General features: G+C 32.4%; 1 protein-coding gene and 1 long non-coding RNA gene across 2 annotated transcripts; both read left to right on the plus strand.

Annotated features, from left to right (window-relative positions):
- The first annotated feature begins 556 nt into the window (after window positions 1-556).
- LOC132751913 (mucin-2-like) lies at window positions 557-13,179 on the plus strand. Its single transcript, XM_060742126.1, has 6 exons — window positions 557-717; window positions 9,327-9,443; window positions 9,889-9,987; window positions 10,781-10,879; window positions 11,932-12,030; window positions 13,073-13,179. Exons 1-6 carry the CDS (start codon window positions 666-668, stop codon window positions 13,177-13,179), a joined length of 573 nt encoding a protein of 190 aa, XP_060598109.1. The 5' UTR covers window positions 557-665.
- Window positions 13,180-14,189: 1,010 nt separating this feature from the next.
- Window positions 14,190-18,631, plus strand: LOC132751914 (uncharacterized). Its single transcript, XR_009628739.1, has 3 exons — window positions 14,190-14,290; window positions 16,359-16,442; window positions 17,942-18,631. It is a non-coding gene; the product is annotated as an uncharacterized LOC132751914 (long non-coding RNA).
- Window positions 18,632-22,082: the final 3,451 nt, after the last annotated feature.

The raw sequence follows: 22,082 nt of genomic DNA on the forward strand, positions 1-22,082 counted from the left end.
AAAAAGATAACTCTGTAACTTAAAACCACACATGTACAGTCATGTAGCATGCACTTCCATGCTGTTTGACCCGACATTTTCCTAGGTGCTGCACAATTCGTGATGTCACTTAGATATGGACATTTTTGTAAATTTTAAACAGGGGCAGTTCTATATGTAGAGTTAGCAGAGTAAAAGTTCAATCCTTATAACTAGCATATTAAGTAATCTACAGTAATTGCAGCTGATACCAATATTGATTTATATCACATTCTACAGTAAAATATAAAACATTTCATCATTAAGTATTTGTGACAAACATTTTTATGACATACAAACGGTCATTTAGATATTTCACAAACGTTCATATTTCAAAATAATAAAAGATATTATATATTCATCAAATTAAATCTAATCATTGCGACAGAAAAAATGACATGTAGAATATTTGCATCATGGAAAACATTTTGAAAGGGAGTTGGCTGTGGTATTGTCCGATCCCAAATGAAACAACTCGTACAAACACATCATTTAAAAAGATATAAGAATACCCGTATCAGTAACCACAAAAAATGAATCATGTATCTTCCGCTAATACCCGCCCTCGACAGGAGATGTTCTGATAACGTTCGTCAGTCTGACAGGAACGCTTGTAGTAACTGCACGTGATATACAGCAGCATAAATATGTATTGTTATAACTTATTTAGTTTGTGCTTGTGGATTTTATTAATAGGCAGTAAGTTTAAATTTATGAATTACAAAAAAAATATAATACAAGTAATTATAATTAGCAGTATTTGAATAACATATTTGTGTTTTTGTATGAACATGGATTCGTACAGACTCTAATCCGTTGCGCCATTATGTCAGTCGAGAACAATGATTCCAAATCGTTTTATCCTGTAAATTTATACAACCTCGGTTGCTAGAATAATTATATCTGTCATATATTGCGGTTTAGATCGACATAATCGTCCCGAGGGGACCCGCCCACAGGACAGTAACGAGGGTTTCCGGGCGCGTTCCTGAGGGATGGATATTCCGATCCGAACAGCAAACATATGTCAGATATTTTTTTCTTCCATATTCTACCATAGTCCATTATATTTTAAATTATTTACCTTTATAAAACAATTTTCAACGGAAATTTATGTCATTACACCCGTAACTATTTTCTTATAACAGCGTATGAAATAACAGCTCAAGATTTCAAAATTTCATTTAAAACCAAGGCATATGATATGCATTAGGTTATGATAGGTTATAATAATATAATGAACAGTTATTCAAAAGTGATTAACAAAACATTATATACATAAGATTATATAATAATGAAAAAAGTTTGACTTACACATATAACACAAATACGTGGATTGATAAAAAAGTTCTTGACTCGATGTACTTTCTGTAGTCAGAGAACTCAACTAATGGTCTTACTTTTCAATATAATCGCCCTCTACATCAATGCACTTTGCCCACCTGTGCTCCAACTTGTTTAACCCTTCAAAATAGAACTCTCTATTTTTGCCCGCAAAAAACTCATTGACCGCCTCCATGACACCTTTGTTGCTTCCAAAACGTCTACCACGAAACTTGGTTTTCAGTTTCGGAAACAGGTAGACACCAGACGGGACATAGTCCAAAAATATGGGGGATGGGGAAGAATTTCAAAGCCACAGTCAGTTGCAACAGCCATCGCAACTTGGCATGTGTGAGCTGGCGCATTGTCGTGCTAGAGCAGAACGCCTTGAGTCAGTTTGGCCCTCCTTTTACGTGCGTTTCTAGTAGCAGTTGTCTCAATTCTTCAGCATAGTATGTACAGTTTATGGTACGACCTTGTTTAAGATAGTCAATCATGATAATCCCCTGACTATCCAAAACTAGAACTCCGCGAGTCGGATGTGTCGCCTTGTGAACAATGTAGTTTAGGAGAAATGGCCAGGACAAAAATGAAATATGAAAAATAACAAAGGGCAATAACTAAAAAAATGATAAGTGCAGAGCAGCAGTTTCTGTGCACTGCACTTCTTATCAATAAGATCTATCATTCTATGATGTTTCAAGTCCATAGCTTTCATACTTGAGGAGAAATGACCAGGACAAAAATAAAGTAAGAAAATCAACAAAGGGCAATAACTCAAAAAATAAGAAATGCAGAGTACCGATTCTTATGCACTGCACTTCTTCTTAATGAGATCTATCATCCTATGAAGTTTCAAGTCCATAGTTTTTATACTTAAGGAGAAATGGCCCGGACAAAATTAAAGTATGAAAATAAACAAAGGGCAATAACTCAAAAAATAAGAAATGCAGAGTACCTGTTCTTGTGCACTGCACTTCGGGTTATTGAAAGAAGCATGCATACCAAGTTTGAAGTCAATCAGACTTATAGTGACTGAGTTATGCTCCGGACAAGCTTTAGGGGACGCCGACAACGACGCCACCGACACAGACGCCGCCGACAAAAGTAACCCCTATATGTCACCTTTTCAAGGCGACACAAAAACGAAGCCATCATCTTCCCTGCTGATGACACCCTCTTGAACTTCTTCGGAGGAGTGAACCGGGGTGCTTCCACTGCATGCTCTGTTTTTTTGTATTCTGGATCGAAGTGATGGACCCATGTTTCATCCTGAGTTACGATCCGGTAGATAAAATCAGGTTCCTCCTCGTTGCGAGACAAAAGAAATATGGAAATGTCAAGCCTGGTCCGTTTCTAGTCAACTGTCTGGGGACCTATCTAGCAAAAACCTTTGACATGCCATAGGCATCAGTCAGAATTGATTGCCTGAACTGAACCAAAGCTTATACCCACTTCCCTAGCATAATTCGCAGGTCTCGCCTTCTGTCGCACATGACCAGATGGTGCACAGCTTTGGCAGTTTCGTCGTTTGTGGCCTCTTTTGGCCGCCCAGGCCGTTCATCATCTCCAATGCTCTCCCTGTCCCTCTTAAATTCAGCAGCCCAGTATAGCACAGTGCTATAGGAAGGGGACTCCTTCCCAAGTGTATCCATGAAGTCTTCATGGATGCTTTGGGGGACATTCCTTTCTTACAGAGGTACTTAATGACAGCTCCGATTTCAACTTTCTCCATTTGGTTTGAATGACACACCCCTCTACTATCCAAAGTATGTTTTATGCTACTTTATCTGTGTAAAACCGCGTATAACTCTGTCAGTTATCTTCAATTAGATATCGGTATCGATGTATCGTGTGTAAATGTCAGTGTAGTGGCTAGAAGTATATCGGGCCGAGAACTTTTTTAATCTTCCTCGTACGTATATGACTTAACTTAACTCTTTGGACACGATTTGTCTTACACAAATGCTATCTAAATTATTTTTTTGTTAATACACTCATACAGGTTGAGAAAATCATGCCATACAGGAGAATAACTTATTTGAATTTTGAAATAATATTTTTTCAGTATAATGCAAGTTTTAATAAAGATGTATTCATTAAAGATTCTAATTCATAAATATAAGGATGATTTGAATAATAAACTTTTAACGAAGACAATTAAAAAAGTTACATTCAAATAAGTAATTGGACATAAATACATATTCTTTAGTTTCTTTCATTGTGTAAATTTCTACCTTTTTCTATAGGTAATAAGTGGTTCATAGTTCTGAACTTACAAAGTATTTTACAAAGATTGAATGGTAATACATCTAAATATTCCTTCAGTATACACAAGATAAATTAAACATTTAGGACACACCATTGAAGATATCATGCCATACAGGAGAATAACTTATTTGAATTTTGAAATCTTTATTAAAACTTGCATTATACTGAAAAAATATTATTTCAAAATTCAAATAAGTTATTCTCCTGTATGGCATGATATCTTCAACATTATGAAGAAATAGTTCGTACCAAAGATGCGTTCGGTTTAGGGAATCGAACGCTTTTCTATGGTCAACAAAAGCACACAAAAAATTTTTCTTATAATTTAAGCATACAATTGTATAGCACGAGACTCATATGCACGCCTGTCAAACTGTAGCACCACTATACGAGCGAACGGCATTTCCGAAATAGAGCGGAAGGCCGATTAAAACGGCTCATTGTAAGTATTGTTTATTTTTATTTGTTTGGGTTGTCAGACCAAAACAAATAATGATAGCGAAATTTCAGACCCTGATGTTCGTATTTGCAAATGCCGAAAGTCGTCCAAACTCCTCGAAGCGGTTACTTCCCTTCATATGTACATTAACTCCGAAAAATGAAAGGGAGATCACTGCGTAAAGATTGTCAAATGACAGGCGCATTAATTTTCGTAAAAAAAATAGTTCCCGATTGGCCGGAGATTTCTAATATTGGGTTATTCTTATAGATATACATGCTTATATTCAGCTCCATGATTATTTACTTCAGTGTTAAACAACAGGTTTACCGTGAACAAAATATATAGAAATTAATAACAGTTACGAACTCTAATTTAGAATGATATGGTACTCTTCTTATAACTCCCCGTGGTCGAGGGGTTTACACGCTCGCTTTGGAAGCGAGAGGTCTGGAGTTCAAATCACAGTTCAGGCAACTTTTTTTTTAAGCCAAATAAACATCAGTGATTAGTCTTATAGCCAATTTACTATAGTTATAGTCTGATTTTATTGACCTGTCAATTATGCATACATTATAGAACTCATTTAAATATTCGATCCCACTTCGGTTTGGTCCGTGTAGTTTACGAGAATTAATGTGGAGTATATTAGTCATGGATTGAAAGTCACGCCAGCTTAATGTGAAGGTTTTCGTTAATTCACAATAGTACAGTCGGTTAAGAGAATGCCTGATAATTTAGAGGTCTGTGGTTCGATCCTTGCTGTTGCCATTGTTTTAGTACTCTTTCTTTATTTTTGCCGTATATTTTAATGGAACAGTTTGTAGTGTGTTTTACAGCATTGAAAAGACATTTATTGATTTAAATCCGTTTTAATTTTAAACATGAATACTTAAAACATGTTATTTAAAAAGAATAAAGATATAACAAAATTAAGTAAAACATACTAAAACAAAACGAACAACATAAAATAATCATATATAGCTCCAATATTGTTGAAAGTATTAATAAGAAAATAAAAACATAGACCTACGCGGTCTCGAACTTAAAACACGTGTGGCACTTAGAGTATAAGCTCGTGCTTTACCATATTGCGCTATAACGCTGAGTACACTTTGTTGAGAGATACAAATTAAATTAAATTCCATCGTACAGCGTACATCTCACGGAACTTACCGAAAATCTACCGAAGATTAATATACTGTGTGCATCGACCGTGTAATCAGTATGTAATTGACAGGTTAATAAAACCAAACAATACAATACTTGAAACAGCATTGGTGACACTATACAAAGAAATTGGTTTACAATTTTCTCACAACCTTCACCTTTCTGACATTCTGAGACCCAAACAAATTCAGCGCCTCCTGTGCTTTGATTTTTGCCTTGTAATTCACCTTAGTTGTATTTTTTCGTAAACGAAAAATTTATTTCCATGTAGGTTTGTTTTAGGCTTCCAATGTTCTAAGCTGTTACAAAAGGAAAATTAAATTAAACCCGAGAGAACTTCTTTCCCTGACGAAGTGAACGACGATTTGTAGAATATTGAACTTCAAAACCATTAAGATGCTCTTCCCTTCGGATTCGTTTTTAATTTTTGCAACATAAATTTATCCTGGTTGATTTCTTAAATTTGTATATCGATATTCTTCGAAAGTAGAAGAGCCATAGGGCAAGAGATCGAGCAAAAGGTTCGATGTTGAAAACAAGGCGATATTAATTTGACAAATTAAGAGAAGCGTAGTCTATGATTTATTATATATAAAAGCTATAGAAGTTAAAATAGACATGATCAAGTGTTGAGACCGAGATATATATACCTTTTAAAGACAACTAATAAGTGTGATATCCTTTCAGCTTCTATAGCGTTATACTAGTAAATGTAATCGCGAATGTGTCACACATGGCTATTCGACGGTCTAGTGCTATAAGGGCGGAAGTAGTACTTGCGCCCTTTTACATGTTTTACGCCATTCGAAGCAGAACGTAACCGCGCACCTGCTGACAAAATATCTTTACCCTAGCATTTAAGTTGGCTTCAATATCGAAGAATGAATGGTAGGGCGTAAGTGCACCGAGCTCAAAAGGAACATTTTATAAGGGCGTAACTACACCATAACTACTACATCGTGCTCAAATTTTATAAGATCCTAAGTAGCAGTTAGGCCCTTTTAAGATTTTGATACGTTAGTTCAAACAGATAGTCGGATAATCACACTTACGCACGTTAAGACTTTGTGTCACGAGTCAGGGACATACCTTGACACATTTAAGGATAAGGGGGTAAAACTGAATCACTAGAAACAAAATGACATGATTAAAGAAATAGCAATATTGCATTAAAACAGGCGCTTTGCATGTTTCGTAAAATATAGGCCTCTAGTTGTACCTATCTATAATCAGGTGGGAGTGGGAGGAATGTCCCCTCCCATAGACCGAGAAAATTCCAAAAAGGAAGCAACGATATTGCATTAAATTGTCTTTATAAACATTCATAATTTTGTCATGTTAAAGAATGTTTATTCTACTCCGATAGCTTTATGTGGCTTCATTTTCAACAATGTGTCTTTGTGCAGTAAACACTTTAGAAACTGACAAAATCCACACCAATTCTGTTAAAAGTCATTCTAAGATGACAGGAGACATCGTGCATGTGAAGCTTGTAAAAGGGTCGATAGGACCCAGATTACATAAAAGCTAATATGAATAATTACTTTAAGGGAAAACTGTTAATTAATTTTTTAAAATAATTACGAAGGTTTTTGTACATTGGGCCATTGGACAACACTGTGTGACGGGAATAGACTATGGTATAGTAGCATTAGTTGTTAGATACAGTTGACATTGCTTAGTCTTAGTGTCATTGATCTAAAGTTGATTGTTAATTACAATAAAATTTGAATTTGGATCTGTTCGTAGTATAAATAGTGTATTCTTTCAAAATTTCAAAGTGCTTTTAAGCTTGTATTTGGCAGTTTTTTTAAGTAATTCTAATTCCAACAATATGTACATGTATACATGAATACATGATTTGATGATAATATTTCATGTGTATCTTATGAATGATCATTCATTCATGCCTCAATACAGAAAAAAAGATTTATTTGTGTATTTTGTCTGAAAATGTATATTTCAGTTTTCAAAAATATTTTCAACTTGCTTGAATCAGGCTACTGTAACAAGAACCAAGGCAAAGGTTTAACTGTTCAAAACTCTTAAGGGCCAAGGTATTGTTTCAATGAGAGCAGATTCAAGTGTGTTTAGATAAGCTTACAACTTCCAACACAACCGAACTTAAATAAATTTGTATAAACTAAACAGTTAGAATTTGTATCAAAGTTGCCTTTATGTTTAGTATTAGCTGTCCTATATGCATCATTGTACATTAAGCGTTAATAATGTTCCGTCCTTGACGTTTAAGTGCTTGGGTGAGCTTTTGTCTGTGATAGGAATATGTCTGTCGTCCGTCGTTAACCACAAGTTCTTTAGAAATATCTCTTCTTTAATCCTAATGTGGATTTTAATCCAACTTGAAGTACAACCTTTTCCATTAATGGTTTCAATGGGCCACATGAAACTACGACACAATACTCAGAGCTTAGATAGTTAACATGTAGCATTACTACGTCGGTTTTTCACCAGTCATTTAAGTTAATTCTAGGAAAGAATCAATTTGATGTAACTTCTAAGCTAAATTATATAATAAGCAGCTGGAAGTTAATTTAATGAAACATAGAAACTGTTCTAAATTTTATAATTATGTAACAATTACAATCAATACGTGTTTTATTTATCTGTCATGTAACCTTCACATACAATGTCATAGGATAAAAGACAAAGGATACTTTAAAAATGGTCACTTATTATAATTCATTATTGTTATAGATAAAAACAATTATATAATTGTATTTAAAAATTAATGAATACACTAAAATCTAAAAGGGCATATATGGTAGTTACGCCCTATTAAGCTAAGTCGAAGTAACAATTTTAAACAGCGTAACTGCTAGTTACGTCCTTTTAGAATTATTGGCCGATGCATGAAAATGTAAATATTGTAAGGGCATAAAACGGATTTCGTGAATTTTATTAAGGTGATGGGTTATTTTAATTTGAAAAATGTTTTAAAAAAGTCGATATTAGTTGTTCTAAGTGTGTCCCAAATTTTATCATGATTGATAAAGGATCAAAGTCTGCAGACAGTTTTTTTCAATTTCCCAAAACTTGTAAAAATGCATTTACGCCCTTATAGCACTAGACCGTCGTATTGTAGATTCCATATTTATGTTCCAAATTTGGAAGTGGTTCCAACATTGAATCATATGCATAGCGTAATACAGGATGTCACTTATTCGAGGTCAATCATGATTTCTGACACGGATATGTACATATAAAAACGTGTGTCCGTACAAATCGACAAATCGAATATTTTCAGTTCTACCGGGAACAAATGGTTCTGAGCAGGTGCGTGTAGCGGGATTTATCCCGCCAAAATGTCATGTTGATATTCAATGTGCAGAACAGAGACAAAATTAGACAATGCACTTGACACATTAAATGGATTACTACTACCATTTTAAGTACAAACAGTTCCTTTTCCTGTGACTTTCTGTAACCACTAGCTCTAATGTACACGTGTACGATCAAAGGCAAATAAGCTACGTTTTCATGAAATTGGAAGACTTCTGTAAGGTTATTCTCTATAAAAATAAAATGATCGATTTGAAAAAACTTAGATGAATTACAAGACAAAATCATAAACAATACTTACGATAAGCCTTTAAAGCGATCTCGGAAATTCCGTTTGCTCGTATTTCCGTACACCACAATTTTGAAGTGGAGCAACAGTTTGCCGGGCGTGATCTGGCACCCCCATGCCAGATGTAATTTTGGCTTGGGTAAAACTAACTTCCAGTCTGATATGCAAGAAAAGATTGTAAAAGATAATTTATTATTATTGTTTTTTTTATATTTATTATTGCATTTAATCTTTACACTCAATCTTCTTATATGTATTTTTTATTTACTAAATAATACGATTGTTTATATAGTTTGTGAGAACTGAGATATCCAACATCATCGTTTTAAAGATATTTGACAGTCTCGTTAAAAACAGTTTTAAGATATACATCAGACTTATATAAGTTTAGAACTGTTTTTATTCTCAGGAGAAACAATTTTGTCAGTTAGCATATGATTATTTAAATTACTCTTATTATTTCTTAACGTATAGCTCTTAATTCATGATTCTTGTCACCACAATAAATCATTACAGTTGTCGCAGTGACAGCCGTCGTCTCTAATACAGCTGAACCTCTGAATGAAACATCTACAACAAGTTCAATATCAACATCAACAACAAGTGACATTTCGACAACAACTACTCCAAAAGGTATGTATCATATCAACTAAAGTGAAAACATGTTTTGATAAACTGTGTTGGTTTAGAAATCTTTTTAATCATAAATGTATGTCAGGACACAAATGTTTCCAGGTTAGTGTCAGATATATTTACACATACATAAGTTGTGGGATTTAGTGAATGCTAATTATTAATTTTAACGCGTTCAATTACACTTTATGTTATGATTTATATTTTATTGCTTATTTCTTCATTACTTTTTATTTGAACAATATACTGTAAATAAAAGGTTAAGTGTAATTTGCAAGGGAATATCAATAGTATGATTGAAAACTAATGAACAGCTTTGAATTGTTATCTTCTGTTTTGAGTTGTAGCACGGTTTGTAACGTTTTATTATATTAGCAGTTTAATAAAAAAAAAAAGGCTGAAGTTAACCCACAGATTTATCAAATATCATTATTATTATCAACAGTAGCCGATACCAACACGATAACAAGTACATCTACCCCAAAGCCAACACCAATAAGAAATTCATCAAAAGAAGTCATGTCAATAACTTCTACGCCCAAAGGTTTGTAAGGAAATCCTAAAACAGTATTTATACCAGGTTTGAAGTTTTTAAATTATATACGGTACTTAAAGGGATATTCAGGCAAAATGATGACAAAAACATTAAAATGATCTTATGTACTCAAATCACACTAAAATGACTTTTCTTGAAGTTTCAGCATGAATTTCTGCTTAAATTCTATATAGTTTGGATGGAAGCGTAAATATATCTATATATGTTGAACAAAATTTAGACGCCAATAGAATCACCAAATAGTTTTAAAACAATTCAGATGACTTTAACAAACCCTTGAAGTTACAATTACAGATATTGTGGATATTGTATGGTTGAAACAAGTCTAAGTCATTCATTTGACATGTTCTTTAACCTTTCCTAGCGCTCTAACCTTAGTTAGGAAACCACCATTTTATTCTTTATATGGAGGAAAGTTTTGTTTCTTTGACTGTCTAATATATTTATTTTGAGGGCATTTACAGAATAATGAATGAAAAATTCAAAACTAAGAAATAAAAATTTTGCCTGAGTCTCCCTTTAATTAGGTCAAGTAGAGAAATAGGTAAATCCTAACTTAAAGTAATATCTTATTCTACGTTTTTATTTTATTTTATTTAAGTGTAATTTGCAAGGGAATATCAATAGTATGATTGAAAACTAATGAACAGCTTTGAATTGTTATCTTCTGTTTTGAGTTGTAGCACGGTTTGTAACGTTTTATTATATTAGCAGTTTAATAAAAAAAAAAAGGCTGAAGTTAACCCACAGATTTATCAAATATCATTATTATTATCAACAGTAGCCGATACCAACACGATAACAAGTACATCTACCCCAAAGCCAACACCAATAAGAAATTCATCAAAAGAAGTCATGTCAATAACTTCTACGCCCAAAGGTATGTAAGGAAATCCTAAAACAGTAATTATACCAGGTTTGAAGTTTTTAAATTATATACGGTACTTTATAAGGTCAAGTAGAGAAATAGGTAAATCCTAACTTAAAGTAATACATGTATCTTATTCTACGTTTTTATTTTATTTCTTTTTTTTTTTATTAAATTGAAGATAAACATGAAGTCTATACTGTACAGTTTCACTTAAGTTTATGTAACATTGGTAACCTTGTAGTTTAGTTTATGCAAATTTGAAAGTACAATACCCTGTATATGACCTGGTAAGTAATTGCAAGCAAGCATTTATAGTTTGATTTACCAACTGCTTTAAAATTATCGTGTGCTTTTGGTTATATTTCGTTCCTGTTTTCGTTAGAAATGTTGTGTATTCCATTATGTCTCATAAGCTATAGAGTTCATAAATGTCATACAATTCTTCTTGCTCTGACTTAGATAAATGTCTTAAGAAATGTAAACATGTGTTAAATTGCAGTGCTTAGTAACATATATAATAACATACATAGATAAAATAATAATATTTTAGAAATAACAAACTCCATGGTAGCGCTTTCAATGCTTTCTTAGCATATCTTCAGCCGAAATTTTAATAGAAAGCATTAAAAGCGCTACCGAAAATATTATATTGAAAATATGGAGTTTGTTATTTCTTAAATATTATTATTTTATCTATTTCAACACTGCACGTTTTGATATTAGCAGTAAAACTGTAAACAAGCACTAGTTCTGATTTCTTGAAATATATTATTTTAGTTATCTGATTATTTATAAAGTTTGTAAGCACTACAGTATAAGAAATTCTTAATTATTAACGGTACATTTTTAGTTCGAACAATATACAGTAAACGAACGGGTAAGTGTAATCTGCAAGGGAATATCAATAGTATGATTGAAAACTATTGAACAGCTTTGAATTGTTATCTTCTGTTTTGAGTTGTAGCACGGTTTGTAACGTTTTATTATATTAGCAGTTTAATAAAAAAAAAAGGCTGAAGTTATCCCACAGATTTATCAAATATCATTATTATTATCAACAGTAGCCGATACCAACACGATAACAAGTACATCTACCCCAAAGCCAACACCAATAAGAAATTCATCAAAAGAAGTCATGTCAATAACTTCTACGCCCAAAGGTATGTAAGGAAATCCTAAAACAGTAATTATACCAGGTTTGAAGTTTTTAAATTATATACGGTACTTTATAAGGTCAAGTAGAGAAATAGGTAAATCCTAACTTAAAGTAATACATGTATCTTATTCTACGTTTTTATTTTATTTCTTTTTTTTTATTAAATTGAAGATAAACATGAAGTCTATACTGTACAGTTTCACTTAAGTTTATGTAACATTGGTAACCTTGTAGTTTAGTTTATGCAAATTTGAAAGTACAATACCCTGTATATGACCTGGTAAGTAATTGCAAGCAAGCATTTATAGTTTGATTTACCAACTGCTTTAAAATTATCGTGTGCTTTTGGTTATATTTCGTTCCTGTTTTCGTTAGAAATGTTGTGTATTCCATTATGTCTCATAAGCTACAGAGTTCATAAATGTCATACAATTCTTCTTGCTCTGACTTAGATAAATATCTTAAGAAATGTAAACATGTGTTAAATTGCAGTGCTTAGTAACATATATAATAACATACATAGATAAAATAATAATATTTCAGAAATAACAAACTCCATGGAAGCGCTTTCAATGCTTTCTTAGCATATCTTCAGCCGAAATTTTAATAGAAAGTATTAAAAGCGCTAACGAAAATATTACATTGAAAATATGGAGTTTGTTATTTCTTAAATATTATTATTTTATCTATTTCAATACTGCACGTTTTGATATTAGCAGTAAAACTGTAAACAAGCACTAGTTCTGATTTCTTGAAATATATTATTTTAGTTATCTGATTATTTATAAAGTTTGTAAGCACTAAAATATAAGAAATTCTTAATTATTAACGGTACATTTTTAGTTCGAACAATATACAGTAAATGAACGGGTAAGTGTAATCTGCAACCAAATGTCAATAGTATGATTGAAAACTATTGAACAGCTTTGAATTGTTATCTTCTGTTTTGAGTTGTAGCACGGTGTGTAACGTTTAATTATACATGTATTAGCAGTTTAATAAAAAAAAAACACAGATTTATCAAATATCATTATAATTATCAACAGTAGCCGATACCAACATGACAACAAGTACATCTACCCCAAAGCCAACACCAATAAGAAATTCATCAAAAGAAGTCATGTCAATAACTTCTACGCCCAAAGGTATGTAAGGAAATCCTAAAACAGTAATTATACCAGGTTTGAAGTTTTTAAATTATATACGGTACTTAATTAGGTCAAGTAGAGAAATAGGTAAATCATAACTTAAAGTAATATCTTATTCTACGTTTTTATTTTATTGTTTTTTATTAAATTGAAGAGAAGCATGGAGTCTATATGCCTAAGTAACATTGGTATTCATGTAGTTTAGTTTATACAAATTTAAAAGTACAATATCCTGTATGACCTGGTAAGTATTTGCAAGCAAGCATTTATAGTTTGATTTACCAACTGCTTTAAAATTATCGTGTGCTTTTGGTTATATTTCGTTCCTGTTTTCGTTAGAAATGTTGTGTATTCCATTATGTCTCATAAGCTATAGAGTTCATAAATGTCATACAATTCTTCTTGCTCTGACTTAGATAAATGTCTTAAGAAATGTAAACATGTGTTAAATTGCAGTGCTTAGTAACATATATAATAACATACATAGATAAAATAATAATATTTTAGAAATAACAAACTCCATGGTAGCGCTTTCAATGCTTTCTTAGCATATCTTCAGCCGAAATTTTAATAGAAAGCATTAAAAGCGCTACCGAAAATATTATATTGAAAATATGGAGTTTGTTATTTCTTAAATATTATTATTTTATCTATTTCAACACTGCACGTTTTGATATTAGCAGTAAAACTGTAAACAAGCACTAGTTCTGATTTCTTAAAATATATTACTTCAGTTATCTGATTATTTATATAGTTTGTAAGCACTACAGTATAAGAAATTCTTAATTATTAACGGTACATTTTTAGTTCGAACAATATACAGTAAACGAACGGGTAAGTGTAATCTGCAAGGGAATATCAATAGTATGATTGAAAACTATTGAACAGCTTTGAATTGTTATCTTCTGTTTTGAGTTGTAGCACGGTTTGTAACGTTTTATTATATTAGCAGTTTAATAAAAAAAAAGGCTGAAGTTAACCCACAGATTTATCAAATATCATTATAATTATCAACAGTAGCCGATACCAACACGATAACAAGTACATCTACCCCAAAGCCAACACCAATAAGAAATTCATCAAAAGAAGTCATGTCAATAACTTCTACGCCCAAAGGTATGTAAGGAAATCCTAAAACAGTAATTATACCAGGTTTGAAGTTTTTAAATTATATACGGTACTTAAAGGGATATTCAGGCAAAATAATGACAAAAATATTAAAATGATCTTATGTACTCAAATCACACTAAAAATGACTTTTCTTGAAGTTTCAGCATGAATTTCTGCTTAATTTCTATATAGTTTGGATAAAAAGCAAAGTAAAATTAGAAAACCAGCATAAACTACATATTGACATGAAATAGTTTTAAGTCATATTAAGCAAAAAATAGAAAATATAATTTTTATAAAAAAAATATTAAAATGAAGAATTATAATCTACAAAATTAATATAGTATTTTGGAATTCATGCCATCAGGAATAATTGTACCTAGCTTATACATCCATGAAGTTTCTTTTAATAATCTTTGCCAGTTATTCTTTACTTTATCAATTGGCATGAATGAAAAATCTTTGATAGAATGCCCTTCAGAATTAAAATGTTCAGATACATTGGTAATAGTGTCAGGAAAGTGTTTAATATCAAATTTGTGACTATTCATTCTTTGACTACATTTTTGCTGAGTTTGACCAACATACTATTTTTCACATTTTTTACAAGTTATAAGATAAATGACATCTGAAGATATACATGAAAAATCACGTTTTATAGCCAATTCTTTAGGTATAGTAGTACTTGAAAAATTATTAGATTCAACAATATTATTACAATGAGTACAACGAGGTCGACAGCATTTAGATACTGAACCAACCATGAATTTGGCATTTAAATGAGTGTGAACTAAATTGTCTTGTAAATTTCTCGGTCTCTTATAAGCAACAATTGGTTTGTATTTGTATAATTTACGTACACTTTCATTTGGAGAAAATTTCAATAGGCTCCAATATTGGTTAATTATTTTACCTATATTAGGTAAAGATGGATTATATGTACACACAAAGGGAATAATATATTCACGTTCTTCTGATTTGTCTTTTAATTTTAATGTATCCTCCCTCGATAAAGTTGATGCTCTGGTAATTGTGTCTGTAATGATATTTTCTGAATAATTTCTGGCACGGAAATAACCTCGTAGTTACCAAAACTGATATTCTCATAACGCACTTTTTTCTTATAGTAGCGTAATGTGTAAAATGCCGTCATCCTAAGAACGCAATTCATTCATAAAAGGCGCGCGGCAGTGACGTCATTTAAAACACGCGACTTGTCTTAAATGTGGGTGTAAGGCACCGGACGGTAGATAATCCTGTCTGACATATAAGAAAATGTGATATGCACTGAAAAAATTATATTGACCGAGGCGATATCGCCTTGGTCAATTTTTTTCTGGATATATCACATCATATTCACCAGCTAAAATGTTCATATCTATATACATGTAATATTGTATGTTTAGTGGAGCTTGAGTTGAATTTAGCAAATATTAGAAGTTTGACAGAATGATGTGTTCGACAAGCTATATAGGAGACAATTGAATTGCATTCGTCACACCGTTGTGACAAATGTGATCCGTGTCAAATGTCCCCAAACAGTGTCCTGTATTTAAGGGTGTGACGTTAGAGTAATTCAACAAAACTGATTAGTAGATTCTAAACAAGGAGAAAATTTCCAAAGTTAAAAAAAAGAATTCTTGTTTTTACATTTCTCATATGTTTAATAAGCAAATGTTGTTTAAAACTTACAACGGACATTTATCCTTTCAATCAATTTTCTATTCAGAAATCTTGACAACATCTTGTACAGGTTTTAAATATTTTGTTTTTATTGATGTCTGTGTAGTTTCGTAATTTAAAATGAAACATACCAATTTTCCATGGCTTATAGACTTAAAAATGACTTCATTGTTAAAGAATTATTACAGAATATATCTAGCATCATATATCTTAAATGAAAAATTTGCAATTACATTTGATGTAATCTCGAGGAAAGTGCAAATATACATGAACTAAATTCTGACATTTAATATCTAGAGGATTTTTGAAGTTTGATGATAAAATAAACAAGCCACTTGGCGCTTACAAAACTTGGAGTTTATGTCACTTATATCAATTTATCTTTATGTAGCGAGCTCAACATCAGTAACAACAACGACCAATGGAACAAAACAACCATCAACGTCTAAAAATGTTGCATCAACCAGTATACCAGGTATGTTGTAAAACATTTATTGATTCTATTTCCATTTCTTACATTCTTAAGATCTTTTAGAGTAATTGAAAACTAGATGATATTGAAAAAGTGCCGTATTTTTTTCACAAAGCAGGAAAATCGGCACGGGTATATATGGTGGCTGATTTGGAACGCTTTTGTGCGTCGTGTTAAGGCTAGCGACAACACGACAACGCGCCAAATGGCACGTAATCGCACTGTCGTCTTATCGTCCAGTCGCTAACGAAGCACACCAAACGGCGCTTTGTCGTATGGCGTGTGATCGCGATGTCACATTGTCACTCGGCTCAAATTAGTGGATTGGCTAATTTATAATATATATATAAGCCAAGCGAAAGGGCGACATCGCGACAACGCACCGCACAACAACGCGCTGTTTGGCGTGCTTCGCTAGCGACAAGACAAGAAGATGAAAAGGTGAAAAGACGATAACGATATAGGTTGTGTTGTCGCTATAGACAACGCAACGTGCAAATTGTACCAAATCAGCCACCATACAAATCAGCCAACATATAAACTGCATATCTAGTTTCTAAACATGCATTAACAAAATCAAAATGATGAAAAACCTTTGAATTACCCAAAATCTAGTTTTTCCATGTTAACACGTGGCCTTTCACCTAATTTTTGTGAAAAATCGTTGTTTTGTGGCATATTGTTTTCATTTTTAATTAACCTTTTACCGCATGAGCATTGTGAAAAATGGCCGTTTTCATTGAAAAGCCTCCTGTCACAAGTTTCAACTGCTATGAAACTGTGAAAAATACATTGTATGCTTCAATACTGATGAAACTTGGCACAAATATTGACTGGACCATAGCCTCTGTAACAGCATGCTCAATTTTAAATTTCCTGTTACCATAGCAACGTCTCAAAATTGCAAAAATGTCACTATTTTGAATTGCGTTTAAACTGATTTCAAAGTGCTGCAACTTTTAAATGGATTGAGATAGGCTTTTCAGCGTTGGTTATACGTTACCTTAAGATCGACCTGTAGCCATTTTTAGCCTGTCACATGTCCAAAAAATTTTCGCCCCCCCCCCTTCAAACCCCGTAACAGAAGGGGGCAATTACCCCCTTATGTACCTTTTTGGTGGGGGCGGCGCCGAAAAAGTGATCACATTTTATAACAACATTTCTCAAACGAAAAAGTGTTTGGAGCCTGAATAGGGCATTTTTTTCACAATATGAGGCCTCAAAAACACGTCTATATGAGATAAACGGTTAAAGAGTATTCTCAAATCAACTTAACGATCACAGGAGTTTTGTCAATTCAGTTAGTTAAAATAAATAAAATAAACGAAATAATAGTTAGTAGACAAACATCTGTGGAGACCCGATTTATTTTCTCTAACCCTAAAAATGTGAAGTGACTGCAGTGATAATTTTAAAAAATCAGGGATCGCAACTTTCGTTTGATATTTGTTTTTTGTTGTTGTTGGTGTTGTTTTTTTCATATATTTTAACTTCTTTTTCAGGTATGCTTATCCTACAATGCATGACGTCATACTTAGTAGCTGTTGCCGTCAATCGATAGAATACAAGGAAATAGAAACATTTAAGTAGTGTATTTTGGCAGCTGCATTTAATTAAATCTTTCTTTTTATTAACTGAATGACAAAGACAATGCTATTACAATATCAAGTGTTTTATATTATTTTTGTACAAAAGGATAGTAATTTGCTTTGGTTAATCGTCTGAATATTAATCAGTCAATACATTGGTTGTTTATATAAATAATTTCAAACATTAAAAATTGCTTAATGTTCATTAGTAAGCATTTTAAATAGGTCGAACGGATGCATACATACAAGTAATTTGTAACCGAGTACTTTAATCAATTAGCCTGGTCGCCCATTTTTCTAGAAAATTTAGCTGATTTGCAGAATTTAATGCTATGAGACAGAATAAGTTGATATTTTAGCAAAAACAAAACAAAAACAAACCCCAAAAATGTCATTTCTTCATTAGTTTTAACTGTTTAAATATTAGTTTGTTTAGATGTTTGTTTGTTTGTCTATCAATCTAATGACAGTATATATTTTTGTTTACATTTTTAGTAAGAATTTCATTCATTATGAAAAGTATTTCTTTTTGGATTATCTGTCGATGTTATTTTTATGTCCTGTTTGCAAAATGATAATAAATTATATGATTTGTAAATTGTATTTAACTTCTTTCAAATATATTTAAATATAAAAAGGTTGCTTTCTCTAAACATTATTTCTAATAATGATAATAATGATGATGATGATGATTTTATTGACAACAAACATGCATTTGGCAAACTCGTGCGATGCTACTTAACCACAAGTTTTCTACATTTTTCTACAACTGATCGACATATAGAACTTTCTTATGTTGCTAAATTTCGATATTTTGTCATCTCCCTCGCTTTCATGCTTCACGGGACAAGAACCCTCTAATCAGATGTTTTAAAGGGAGACACAGGCAAAATTTCCATTTTTTCGTTGTGAATGTTTCATTCATTATTCTGTTAATGTCCTCAAAATGAATACACTAGGCAGCCACAGGAACAAAACTTTTCTCCTTATAAAGAATAAAATGGTGGTTTCCTTACCTAAACCACGTGGGTCAGGTAAGAGCGTAAGGATTTCACAATTGTTGTCACAGTGAACTCTGGAAACGTTAAAGAACATGTCAAATGAATGGGCTAGACTTATTTCAATCATACAATATTCACAATATTTGTTATTGTAACTTCCAGGGTTTGTTCAAGTCATATTGTTTTAAACTACTCTGTGATTCTGTCGGCGTCTAAAATTCGTTCAACATGTATAGATGTATTTACGCTTCAAACCCAAAATATAAATAATTTACAAAGAAATTCATGCTGGTACTTTCAAAAATGTCATTTTAGCGTGATTGAAGTTCATATTATTATTTTGATATTTTTGTCATTAATTTGCCTGAGTATCCCTTTAATAGGTTTAACGGTTTGTCTATAGTGTTACAGAGTTTGGTATTGTTCAAAAAATTTTACAATAATATACATGTACGTATATTTTCGTTTTTATTTTGAATGATATACATATACATGTATTTTCAGAGAACATTTTTGTACGTTAGGATAGCTTTTTGTATCACTGTGTCAATGTTGTCTGAATATTTCTTTATTGTAGTTAATTCAATAGAATTATAGGAAAAAAATTGTCGAGTGTTCATGATTATTTACTTCCACTTTAATATAATAAAGAATACCACAACAGAAAATCAATGATGACGTGTGACAAAGTAAAAAAGTCCTGATATTGTTTGCTTATCATCAAAATAATTTGAGAACAAGAGCTGACTCTGAAAAGTGACTTATGCCCCCCGAAAGAATGCTTTAACATAAAATCCGAATTATATTCCAAATTACCGGTAACATACCCCCGACAGCGCCTTTGATAATTATCATTCCTAAAATTTAACTGAAATTCCATTAGAAGTTTAGGAGAAATAGCCTAAACAAATTTTACTAATATAGACAATAAGAATCCCTAAATAAAGCCCAACACGGCAAAATTGAAAATGCTGCAGGCTCGGTTTGATTGAGCCTGTTCATGGACGGTACTATCAAGTGCAAACTACCGTCCACGCCCCCTAGCACCGGCTTAAGCAGAATTCAACATTAAATATGAACTGGTAAATTTAGAATTTAGAGACATCCGCAGATGTGTTCATATGGCGGTTATCATGGATCCTTCAATGTGACACGTTAGTGCCATTCCATGAAAAGCGGCATACGGTCCCCAAGTAAAAAAATGCATTTGCCCTAAACGAGAAAACAATGGGCGGAACTAAATAAAATGGAATTTTGAAAGGGGATCTGAGGTTATGAAGCCTGCATATCACAGATATCACGTCAAAAGACAAATTTAAAAAGAAGGCTACATATCCTAAGGGTGATTCAACAGTATTCAAGTTAGGAATACTGGAACCACCCAACTAGAAAGATGCTGAATAGAAAGAACTAAAATAACACAAGCACAACAATTATGTCGTGCTGAACGATCTTTAAGAATCGGAAATATAACATCCCTGATATAACAGTCCATCATCAAGGGCTAAAAAATGTGCGAAAATATTCATGCACAATGCAAAACTAGACTTGGAAATCATGGGACCATGCAAACAATTTTAGAGATATTCACTGAAATTCCCCAAGTGGTTTTGGAGATGAAGGATGTACAAAGTTAATTGACTAATCAAGATACTATGCAAAACAAGGCTTGGTGACACACAATCCTTTGAAATTTCACTGAAATCTCATGAAGCGCTGACAAGCTCATTTTACTAAAACATTGACCATTAAGGAGGCCATAACTGTGCCAAAAAATCAAGCGGGAAATCGGGATACTATGCACAACTAGGCATGGTGACAAACAATCTTGTAAAGTTTCACTCAAATCCATCCAACGGGTTTGGATATGTATCGTGGACAAGTTTATTTTACCCAAAAATTGACCATTAAAGGGCCGAAACTGTGCAAAAAAAATAAAGCGGAAAATTAAAACACTATGCACAACTAGGCATGGTGACAAAATCCTGTGAAGTTTCACTGAAATCCCGAGAATAAGCGCGGACAAGCTTATTTTACTTAAAAATTGACCATTAAGGGGCCATAATGGTGCCTAAAATATTCAAGCGGAAATTCAAGAGAGAATGCACAACTAGGCTTGGTGACAAACAATCCTGTGAAGTTTCACTGAAATCCCTCATCTGTTTTGATCATAATGCGCGGACAACACTTTCTGAGGACGCACGGACGGAAGGACGGACGGACTGATAGACAGTGCGATTATTATATGCCGCCTTTTGGGGCATTATGATAACCAAGGGATAATTGCTCTCGTTCCAATATTGGGAATTTGTTTACATATGTGCAGACAAATTGTCAGACATTCGTATGTTGCAGAAATATTATTGTTTTAACAAATGAAGTTTAGGATTTTTTACTTAGTTTTTATTTATTCAACCTACTTTAAACATGTTTGTACTTTGTAATTATAACTTTATACAGATTGTTTTCAGGTCAAGTCAACTCTATTGACCATTCAGGCAGAATAGTAAAATGTTATGGGAAGCTGCGAGTCTTTTGTCACTGCCGATATTAGAAATATGAAATTTGCTAGCTAGCATGTTCATGAGCTGCAAGCCCTAATGATCAAAGACAAAGACTGTTTCATTGATGTGTTTATGTGATAAGAAAGTGGTCAACGAAATAAAAATCTAATATTATGTATGTTTTATAAATACTTAACACATGTGTCTTTTAAGGTGTTTTACAACAGTAAATCAAATTATCAAAAAGGAGAAAAAGCGTTGAAAATACAATGAAATTAGTTATTTTGTTGGGAATTACATCCCTACCATAAAAAAATGGCTTTTTTACGGTTTTTTGTGAAACTGATATAATTTCGAGCCAAAAAAACTTCCGTAAAGAGCCCTCGGCCAAAGCCCAAAATTTAAAAGGTAAAAGTTTTTTAAAAAAATCCCATTTAAAATAATATGTTTTTTTTTCAAAAAAACCCTTAATTTTTTAAACAATTTTAAAAAAAACGTTGCCCAGAACTTTAACTTTTAAAAAACCGACCCAATCGTGGATGTTTCATT

The sequence above is a fragment of the Ruditapes philippinarum genome, unplaced genomic scaffold (assembly GCF_026571515.1).
Source record: "Ruditapes philippinarum isolate M1 unplaced genomic scaffold, ASM2657151v2 ctg13875_1_1_1_1, whole genome shotgun sequence".
NCBI lineage: Eukaryota > Metazoa > Mollusca > Bivalvia > Venerida > Veneridae > Ruditapes > Ruditapes philippinarum.

Bases quoted from the DNA above. Each gene is read 5' to 3' on its own strand.
- LOC132751913 (XM_060742126.1), top strand. From the start codon at position 666: ATGTATTGTTATAACTTATTTAGTTTGTGCTTGTGGATTTTATTAATA. The intron at 718-9,326 runs GTAAGTTTAAAT...AAATCATTACAG, and splicing joins GTGGATTTTATTAATAGGCA to TTGTCGCAGTGACAGCCGTC. The intron at 9,444-9,888 runs GTATGTATCATA...TATTATCAACAG, and splicing joins GACAACAACTACTCCAAAAG to TAGCCGATACCAACACGATA.